At 35.3% G+C, this 11,173-nt stretch overlaps 1 protein-coding gene across 1 annotated transcript in view; it reads left to right on the forward strand.

The window, feature by feature from the left end:
• Positions 1-11,173, forward strand: part of LOC107752691 (PDS5 cohesin associated factor B) — a 41,043-nt gene that overhangs the window by 8,631 nt on the left and 21,239 nt on the right. Inside the window, exons 6-12 of the mRNA XM_016568719.1 lie at positions 2,015-2,141; positions 3,233-3,313; positions 3,949-4,089; positions 5,991-6,106; positions 6,230-6,324; positions 7,005-7,150; positions 8,864-9,015. Of these exons, the coding sequence (XP_016424205.1) occupies positions 2,015-2,141; positions 3,233-3,313; positions 3,949-4,089; positions 5,991-6,106; positions 6,230-6,324; positions 7,005-7,150; positions 8,864-9,015 (858 nt within the window). The remainder of the gene's footprint in view (positions 1-2,014; positions 2,142-3,232; positions 3,314-3,948; positions 4,090-5,990; positions 6,107-6,229; positions 6,325-7,004; positions 7,151-8,863; positions 9,016-11,173) is intronic.

Raw genomic sequence — 11,173 nt, forward strand, 5'->3', positions numbered from 1 at the left:
ATTGTAGCAGGGGTCAGATTTCACTGATCACATGAAGAGAGGCGCGAGCGCGAAAGTGCGCGCCGCGGACGGAGCGCAACGGAGGATTTGGTTTACAAACTAAAGTAAAAGACCGCTTCTTAAACCAGAGAAGGTGAACATGTTGGTATTTTTGTGGTATTCAGCGACAGCCAGTTTAGTTTTTGCTTTTCTTTTTGTTTTCGTTTTGAAAAGCTTGTTATCTTTGCTGTTTACCTCGCGTTACGCTATGGAGGCTTTCCTTATTGCCCTCACTAACTGAGTTTAATGCCACCGTTATGTTAGAGCGCATCTCATTCTTGTTTCTGTGGTGGTGCGTCGGGCTCATCAGGGGGCGCGCGGTCCGAAGCGCTGTATGACTGATGTATCTGTTTAATTTAAATTTACTCCAAATATATGAACTTACCTGTTTTAAATACTTTATATTTAACGTGTTCGTTTATGTCCAATATTTAGTGTTAAACTGTTGGTCTTTAAAATAAATCTACTTTTGATTTTCACCGTTGACTGATTTTGCAGACCTTTTAGACTGATAACGTCCGTGCTCTGATGCGGCAAACTTGTCACAGGACGCGCGGTCCTAATAGCGATGTATGAATGTTGTATCCGAATATATATGAACTAGCTGTTTTAAAACATTTTTGTATTTAACATGTTAGTTTCAGTATGTTTGAAAGTATATTATTTAGAGTCGTGGTGCTTCCATAGGCTCCCTCTTTCTCGCGCGGTTTAAAACACCAAATAGTTATGAAATAGCCTATGATAAGTACAGAGAGTCTCCCACTTGCCCCCACCCACCCATGCACGATAATATCGTCTATTGGCGATCTCACGGACTGGCGATATGACGATTTGTAAAATGACCATATCGCCCAACACTAGTCTGTTGGTCAGGTCTATCCATTCAAGAGTTTGATATAGCCGAAATAAACATCTGTCTTTTTGCCAATATTTTGTATTTGCATAATTCCAGTTTAAAAAATAAAAATGTTATTATTATTATTATATTTAAATATATACGTAATAATATAAATAAAATATAAACAACAATGTTTCTACTATTAGGCTTTCTATTTATATTATTAACATTGATGTTAACATAAACATGAAAATTTTTATATTTGATTTATTTATATATTACACACAAACATATTTTTTACACAGCAAAAATCTTTTCGACAGTCAAATTTTTAAAAATCTAGTTAAAAATAATGCATATCTATTTTTCACATTTTCCAATATAAACGAGGCTAAATATTAAATAACTTTAAAATAATATAAAATGATGATTTTATTAAAAAAATTATGTAAAATATGAAAATACATAGTCATATGATAATCAATATTTGCCAACATATATAAGTAAAAGCTTTTAATACATTTTAGACGGGTAACTTTTTAGTGATGATTCAGATGTTGCTTAATTGCCATACAAAGTGTTTTATTGGCGATATTGCCAAAAATGTCATTAAATGAAATGTAGCACCTAGTAATTTTTGTAGTCCTGTAAAGGTGCAGCCATTTGGTTAGAGAGCTCAATGGTGATTCTTGCTATAGCGACTCATAATTCAGTAAAGCGTCTCCGTGGTTTACTGTTTTCTGTTTGAGATGTAAATGTAAAGATGCAGCCTATTTGTTATGTCCTAATGAGCTGTCAGCCTCCTGCTCGCTGATATTATTTCCCTGCATTCGGTCAGATGACAATGATGCGTGCGAATCCCAGGTGGAAACCCTTCATTGCATGTGCGCTATAAAGGCTGCATATGGGGGTGATTCATCTCAGCCAGTGATGTTCGCTCAGTCGGAAATGTCCTCTATGAGCGGGACACTGCAGCGCTCGGCTCTTGCTGTAAATGTGTAAATGGAAAAATGTAGAAGTGTTTCCGTTTTGTCTGCCCCATTGCGTTTGCTTCCCATCTTCCACTCTTCTACTTTGACTGCCTGATGCACCTGATTTTAGGTCAGTTCCTGTGCTTACCATTTTTTTTCTTTTTAGCAATGGACACAACCAGAAAGTGCACATGCATATGGTGGATCTCATGAGCTCAATTGTTTGTGAAGGCGACTCTGTCTCACAGGAACTCCTGGATACTGTTTTGGTTAACCTGGTCCCAGCACACAAGGTACAGAGAACTAAAAAAAAAAACTTAACTCTCACAAAAAAATGTCCAGGTCACATTTCACCCAAGGAAAAAAATACATAAAAAAAAAATAAATATATATATATAAAATATTTTAATATAATAAATATATGCATTATTTAAAGAGCAGGGTCTTCAACCTTTGTATAGAGACAGAGCTGTATATTATGTACATATGTTGCATTTTAAGCCTGACTTATAATAACATGCTTTTAATAGTGTATTAATGTGTTTACATAATTTGCATTGCAGAACCATTTAAGAAGTCATTACTTATGAACTGTCAAATAATTGTACATTACATTTTAATTTTATTTTTATGTAAATAACTTGAACCTCCTAGGTTTAGTTTTGTTTGGAGTTAACTTGATATTATTTTTGTTTAATGCATATTTAAATGCAATGATTTAAGTTTTAATGCATGAATTAAATTGTAATATTTTTTTTACTTGTTGGTGTTTATTTTACTGTCTTTTATATTCTATTTTTATATATTTTACATAAACAAAATATTGTATCATTTTCATGTCAATTAAGCCTCCCCCCCCAATTATTGTTTTTAATGTTTATTGATTATTTAAATTATTAATACAGTAGTTTTTAAATGTATAATAATACATTAAACTCAGTACAAAAATACTACCATAATATGTAATTATTTTACAAAGTTTTTTTTGTATTTTTATTTATTTTGGCACTATGATAATTTGAGAGGGGAGGATAATGGACAATGTCAGGGAAAAAAATTGCAAGTTTACAAAATAATTTTAATGGCCCTTAAAATAGGTTTCATTATTTGAACAAAACATGTTTTATTTAGTAATTATTAATTTATTTACAGGAAGATTAGAAAAATTCAATATAAAATATAAAAAAAACTTAATCTTATATAAAACCAAAATATGATTTACATATTTATTTACATGACAATGAAAAATGGCAAGATATAAAACAACCTTAACAGCTCTTAACATAGGTTTAATTTTCTTTCTTTATTTTTTTTCTTGACTAGTTTCATGAGATTATCACATAACAAGAAAATAAATTTTTCATTGCTCCATCTTGTCTTTCAGAACCTCAACAAGCAAGCGTACGATCTGGCCAAAGCCTTGCTGAAGAGAACCGCTCAGGCCATAGAGCCGTACATTACAAATGTGAGTAAACGTGATTTATTATAGTTAACTGTATATAGAATGTAGACCCTACCTCTCGTCGGCTGTGCCAAAATCATGCTGAATTCTTGTACAAGGGTACAAGAAAGGTCTTCTCATTTATTTAAATTGTGAATAATCCCTAATGAACCTCCATGATTTGACTCCAGCCCTTTCACTGTTGAAAACTCGTTGAGGCTTGCAACATTAACCGGAGATCAAGAGCACCTCTCCATGCTCAAACGGCATGTTGAGCTTAAACACATTCATCAGCAACACCCACAGGAGCATGCAGCGCTGTTATGCTATGAACTCTATTCCCTGCAGTGCTCATTAAAAGCGCTAGAGATAGTGAGAATAAGTGTGGAGGAGAATCCTTCTCAATAACTCTTAATAGATCAGCAAGGCCTGATTTCTATTTCTATTCTGTTGGAGACGGCCTGTCCCGCGCATAGATGAAGCCACTTACTTTTTTTATTTCAATCTAATACCAGCTTCCTCGCACTAATCTCTAATCGACGCCATGTTATGTGCTGATGCCAGACGGTTATGCAGTGAGTTTGAAGGGGTGCCGTTTTCCAGTGACATGCAGTAGATGCTGATGGTTACAGTGTGTGATGTACAGTTTGGTGTCTCAGTTCTTTAACCAGGTGCTGATGCTGGGGAAGACTTCAGTCAGTGATCTGTCAGAACATGTCTTTGACCTAATCCTGGAGCTCTATAACATCGACAGCCATCTACTGTTGTCCGTCCTGCCGCAGCTGGAGTTCAAGCTCAAGGTAAGATGGCTTGTTGACGATACATAGTGTTATGTCATTTTTCAGGGTCTTAGATAAAACTGTCTCAGTGTTTTTGCTTGTGAAAAAATGCATGGTTGATTTGATGATCAAGTTTTCCAAAAGTTTCCCTTCAGAGCCAAATTACAGGGGGTTAAAAATGACTTCAGAAAGATGGCAGCATCAGTATGTTATTTTTACACCGAGATTGGTAGGTCTATTAGTGAAATCTGTTGACTTTAGCAATCTTTGTTGCGTTATGTGCTGGTGGTGACCATTCAAAAATGGGGAAAGAGCACTTTTCAAGTTTTTTCTCCAAAGTTTGCAGGTCTGTAACTCAAAAAGTATTAAAGATATCTTAATGCCCTATTAGATTTTGGGTCTTAACTAACTAAACTTCTAACAAAATCTTCATTTTTAAGGCCCTATATTGTTCATTTCCAGAGATATTGGAATTTCAGTATGGCTCCAGGAGTAAATTGTTAAATTGTCACATTTTCAGTGGTCAAAAACCAAATGTGGGTCACTTTGTAAAAAAATGAGGCTCCAGATTGTTGAAATATTACCCATTTTCAGTGGTCAAAAACCAAATGTTGGTAATTTATTTAAAACTTATTTAATTTAAAGAACAATGTCAGAAGAATAATGTTGAAATTATAATTGTATCTTGTTTCCCTCTATCAAAACAGTATGTATAAAACATACTTGTCAGAGTGCTAAAAATGCACTGAAATGGACAAGCTGTGGCTACCTTTCTTTTAGTAGTCTATTCATAAGATTCTATATTTGAGTCAGTTTCAGGGATATTTTGAAGAAGGGATTTTGTTCATTTTAACAGCTTCTGAAGCTACCAAGAGTTCAGATATGCAGTATTGTAACATGTTTGAAACGCATCTATTCTAAAATCTATTAGCTAATGCTAAACAAAGTTGATCAGTTTTTACATGAAAACACATTTTACTCGATAACTAAACACATTTTTGAAAGCGTAGTTATTAGCATCGTTATTATTTATTGATAACGCTGTTAAATTAGAACTTGACACTAGGTTAACTACTAAATCTTTCGGTCCCCTTCTAATGTCAGGCTGGTAAGAGGTCTAGGTTTGGATGGATATTTGGCTACTTCTAGGAATGCGTGCTACCCGTGTAATGAAACCCTTATTGAGCCTCTAGGACATCTGTGATAGCTCATGAATAACATCTCACAACGCCACGGAAGCAGTGCCTTGTTTACGGCTTTTTGCAGCCTGTGGGGGTAAAAAACCTCTTCAAAACCTTGAGTATATTAACTGTGGTCAGAACCTCATGATACTTATGGTGTTTTAATAGCCAAATAAATTCCACCCTTCAATGGCTTACCTGACATTGTGTTTTTGTGACAATGGAAAACTTGGTTCAGTTGTTTGCAAGTTACCTGAAAGTTAGAACTGCTTAAAAGTTGGGTGTTTCTAATAAATGAATATACCATTCCCGAGCTAAAAGATGCTGACACGCTGCATGAAATTGATTACACTTTAGCCGAGTCAACAATCCTTTCTTTCGTTTTCTTTCACATGAGATTTAATCCAGCGTGGCCTGAAAGCACAGTTAGCATTTTTCAAAAACCAGCAAAGGCGATTACTTTCTTTTGTGTTAGCTGTGTTTTTAATCTTGTATACATTTTGGCAAAAGCAGGTTGAGTTTGCGATTAGTGTATGAATGAATGTTATCGGTCTGTTAGGAGCTGCCTGTTCCCTGTACCATATTTGACGTCATGCCTTTATCTTTTGTTTTTATGCAAAGCACAATGACGATGAGGCTAAATCAACTAAATGGGTTCATTCAATCCTTGTGCTGTAATTAATGGCCACAGGCCTCGCTTTCTGCAGTTATGTCACCGGGAGACCCTTGTGTGTTTTGTAGAGCAATGATAACGATGAGCGCCTGCAAGTTGTGAAGCTCCTGGCCAAGATGTTTGGTGCAAAGGATTCAGAGCTCGCTTCACAGAACAAACCTCTCTGGCAGTGCTACCTTGGGAGGTACAGCTCATGCACAACACATCCAATTACCTGTTTCTCTGTGTACACAAACTGGGAAAAAAGTTTCAACAGCAAGACCAAGCTGCAAGATTTTGATCATCTGGGTTTGCTGTGGTTTCTTAGGTTTAATGACATCCATGTCCCTGTTCGACTGGAATGTGTAAAGTTTGCCAGCCATTGCTTGATGAACCATCCAGACCTGGCAAAAGATCTTACAGGTACAAACTGTTCCCCTTCTAACTTTGACAACTCGGCTATATTTCACGATTGAGCATAAAAGTCGAATGAAACTGAGGTTGAAACTTTTGCTTTCTTAATACATTTTTGGTGTTATTGTGCACAATTCATTGTGTTGTTTTAAAGAAAAGAGGTTACCCTAAATAAAATAACAAAAATGACAGTTTGCTATTTAGGTATTGTTTAGGGTAATAAAACCTGGTACTAGTCAAAAGCTTCTTCAAAACTTGGTGCCGGTGATGTTTCAGAAAAGTCGTTGCCACAATTTATCCACTGTAAACGCTTTTTTATAACAAAACAAACAAACTTTTGTATTAAATATATATTTATATGTTTATATATGTATTGAATATGTATTTAATATATTATTTTATTATTTAATATTATTAAATTATTTAATATATTAATTATTATTTTTATTTTTTGAATATATTGAATGCACCACAATGCCAAAAAAATTTTGAATACACATTAAACCAAATTTCGAAGTTGTCTACTGCAAACCTTTTTTTAATGAATTGAATATATATATTTTTTTTTTTTTTTGAATGGATGTCAATGGAGGAGAGGCTTCTCTTTTTATGTATTGAATGCACGACACAATGAAAGTGAAGCATATGCACAATATAACAAATTGTGCATGGTTTTTTTTCTCCTGCAGAGTATTTGAAAGTAAGGTCACATGACCCAGAGGAGGCAATTCGACACGACGTCATTGTGTCCATCGTGACAGCTTCCAAAAAGGACCTCTCTCTCGTCAATGATCACCTGCTGAACTTTGTGAAGGAGAGGACTCTGGATAAGAGGGTATGTGCCAGGCTGTCTTTATGCTTGTTTGTTTGCTGTCTCTTAAACATTCTTTATTAGTGCTGCAGTCATTTTATTTCATGCATAATATCCGAGGGCCTTTTCTCCCATTAGTACCCCAAATGAACCAGAGACTTTGGCATCACCGCATTCAGGGCAGAGCCGAGCTGGAATACATTAGCTTCTTGTTTCTTTCCAGACACACTCCATTTCTTCTCACTATAATTTAATCAGCAGTCTCCTTTAGCCACCCTGAGCTAGAGGGGATGGAATAATATAAATTGGACTATAACTCACATATAACCATTCCTCAGCCTTTTCAAAACGCTTTCAGGGAGGAATTAAATTGAAGGCCCCTCTGTGTTCCTGGACAAATGACACTGCAGTAGTCAAGGCGTATCTCCATCTCATCCTATTACACCTTGTTTGCTTCTGCTTGCCATACATTAGATTTGGTTTTATGCAGGAACTGTCTTATCAGGCTTCAGCTGAAGCTAAATGGATGTTTTGTCATTTTTATGTCTTGGTAAAACCTCAAAAGCAGCCGTTCCTTTGATATATTCATATTGGGGCGAAATGTGACTACAGGCTAGAAATATGATTTCTCCTCTTTAATGTCTCCCTTTTTTTTCTGTAACACTTTTCCAAATCCCATCTAGGCAATATTGTAATTGGCATGTTAGGGATGCTTTTATGAATTTAAGACAGTTTAAGTGTTTGGGGTCAGGAAGTGCTTTTTTTTTTTTTTTTTTTTGAATGAAACATACTTTTTTTGTAATGATTAAATTATCGTTAACAGTTTAACACAATTGTTTTCAACATTTATTATAATAAGAAATGTTGCTTGAGCAGCAAATCAGCACATTAGAATGATTTCTGAAGGATCATGTGACACTGAAAACTGGATTAATGGCTGCTGAAAATACAGCTTTGCAACACAGGAATAAATTACTTTTTAAAATATATTAAAATTGAAAACATTTGTTCAACTGTAATGATATTTCACAATATTACAGTTTTTGATCAAATAAATGCAGCCTTGAGACCTTTTTTTAAAAATACATATAAAAATCTTACTGATTCCAAACGTTGAATGGTAGTGTATGTTTTATTCAATACTCAAAAGGGTTTTATTGTATTGTTATGGCTTACTCGGTTATATCACTTGTAGTGCATCATGGGTTGAGTAGTTCATTGTCTAGTGATTAATCTATCCAAAATAAAAGTTTTTGTTTGCATAATATATGTGTGTGTACTGTATATTTATTATGTATATATAAATACACACACATACAGTATATATTTAGAAAATATTTACATGTCTATATTTATATTCATATAATTTATATTATATATAAATATACTTAAAATATGAACAACATATTTTTCTGAAATGTATACATGCATGTGCGTGTATTTATATATACATAAATATACACAGTACACACACATATTATGTAAAGAAAAACTTTTATTTTGGATGCGATTAATCGTGATTAATCGTTCGACAGCACTAAAAATTACGCCTAATATGTAAAGTAAATTTTGCTTCAGATAAAAAAAAAAGCACGACAACACGATCTTGTACCTATAAAATATCTGTTTTCTGTCTCGCATGGGCTGCTGACCAAGTTGTTTTTATTACTGCTGGCTCTACTCATATGATTTTTACACCAGAATATAATAATCTCTTCCCGTCGCGTTATCTTGCAGTGGCGGGTCCGAAAGGAGGCTATGATGGGTCTGGCTCAGATCTATAAGAAGTACACCTTACAGGCGGAGGCAGGCAAAGAAGCAGCCAAGCAGATCTCCTGGATCAAAGACAAACTGCTTCACATTTACTACCAGAATAGCATCGACGACCGGTGAGTGAAGTTGATAAGCCGGCGGTCTTTCAATACTTGTGTGACATCCTTGGCTATTTTAAATTCAAGCTTTCTATATGGTTTATAAATTGGGTCAGTAGTGAATGCTGCTTCCAGTCAATACAAAGACATTAAGTGGAAAATACATAGATGTCTTGGTAGAAGTGGTTTTTGATGATTGATTATGTACATGGTTATGTAATTGTAATTAGTTAAAATACTGGAGCCTTAAATCATAGTTTGCCATTTTATGTAATTGACAGATTTTGCTTGACAAATTTTGACTATCGAAACATTTTCATTGCTCATTTAAATAGCCCTAATCTTAAGTGTTTAGAGTGTTTTTTTGGGGGTGGGTAATACAACTCGAAATGTGCCTATTACGTGACATATCACTGAACGGGTGTCCTGAGATATTGTGTCTGTCTCTGCGAAGGCCCTAAGCTCTGTAAACCGTGAAAGAGTTTTAGCATCAAATATTAAATCTGCTTCGGTATATGAAATTACACTTGGGTGGCTGCCTAAAAATGCCAAAAAAAAAAAAAAATCAAATCACAAGATTCTGTAAAAGTTTCTGTACAAGCAAAACGTTGACACAATTTCCTGTAGTTGCAGTTTCAAAAGCGCTGCCTTTTCGGTGTTGACTTAAGATGCTATTGAAAAAGATTGCTGGTGTCTGACAGGCTTTGAATGAAGCGTGAAGCCTGTAAGAGTTTGTTATAAAACAGAATCTGCTGTATGAAGGAGCTCTGTTGTGTAATTGGATTTAATAAGGTCATTCGCAAGCTTGTTGGAATTTAAGGACCACTGCTGGACGGAGGATTTGAGATGCTGTTGTTTACAGAGAAAAGTTCTGTGATGGTACTGATGCCATGACACGTGTCAAAAGTCTGCCAGTTGCCCCCTCGACATTAAAAATCCAGTCATTTCATTAAGGTTTTTAGATGCATTGACAGCCAGTGGGCATGTTTATCAAATGAGAATATAGAAGAATTTCCTCTGAGAGACTGTGTGCTTTGGCTGAAAACAAGAGAACTGTGAAAATCCTCAGCTGAACCTGTATTGAGTGATTCTGCAGAGCTCCCTGAACACAGGGCCAATCGTAAAGAGAGAACCGTGATGTCACCAGACAGCCGCTTGCTAATGCTGATTCGGTAATGCATTACTAGCAGCCTGTTTATATAATGTTTCTATAATGCATTATAATGACATCATATTGCACATTGTGTGTATTGTAATATAACACATTATCTCTTTTTAAAGATGGTGTTAATCACTGTTGTAATACGTTATCAAAGTTCACAAGGTAGTTTTTTTTCCTGCTAGCTGATTATACTGGCTATATTTTTAATGGTCTGACCACAAATAATATCTACAAAATATATATTTTATTTTATTATTATTGTATGGTTTTTTTTTCAACAATATATTTTATATAAATTATTAACATTTTTACAGCAGTTCATTTAAGTTTTAATTTGCAGGAATGGCTCAGAATTACCCAGGTATAATGCAACTATGATTTAACTAGAGATGCACCGATCGATCGGCCAGGGATCGGAATCGGACGATTTTCCTCATGATCGGCCCGGATCGGTGATCGGCCGATCAGTCTCACTTCTTTCCGATTCCGAGCCGATCCGTTTTGTTACCAGCGGCACAGGCAATAACGTCAGCCGCACATTCTCGCTCTCTTCTCTCCGACGACCCCTTCTCTCTCACACACGTCTCATTCGCTCCGGTTAAATAGTGCTTGTATTGCGCATTATTTTAGTCATTCCCGCAGGTTTTCGCGCACCAAAAGCACGCACTATCACTGATCTATATTAGTGGATCGCACAAGCCGCGCTCAGTCTCAAACAGCTCCAATATTACATTTACATTTAGTCATTTAGCAGACGCTTTTATTCAAAGAGACTTACAAATGAGGACAATAAAAGCAGTCAAAACTAACAAAAGAGCAACAATATATAAGTGCAAATGACAAGTCTTAATTTTTTTATGAAAATAAAACTTTGCATTGAAGAAAAGTAGAATTTTCTTCAATGCAATCGGCCAAGAAAATTGCAATCGGTGCATCTCTAGATTTAAAGGGGTGGTTCACTGTTTTTTTTCTAGGCTTGATTGTGTTTATGGGGTGCAGTCTAACATGTGTTAA

The sequence above is a fragment of the Sinocyclocheilus rhinocerous genome, unplaced genomic scaffold, assembly GCF_001515625.1.
Source record: "Sinocyclocheilus rhinocerous isolate Xijiao unplaced genomic scaffold, SAMN03320098_v1.1 scaffold1965, whole genome shotgun sequence".
NCBI classification, from domain to species: domain Eukaryota; kingdom Metazoa; phylum Chordata; class Actinopteri; order Cypriniformes; family Cyprinidae; genus Sinocyclocheilus; species Sinocyclocheilus rhinocerous.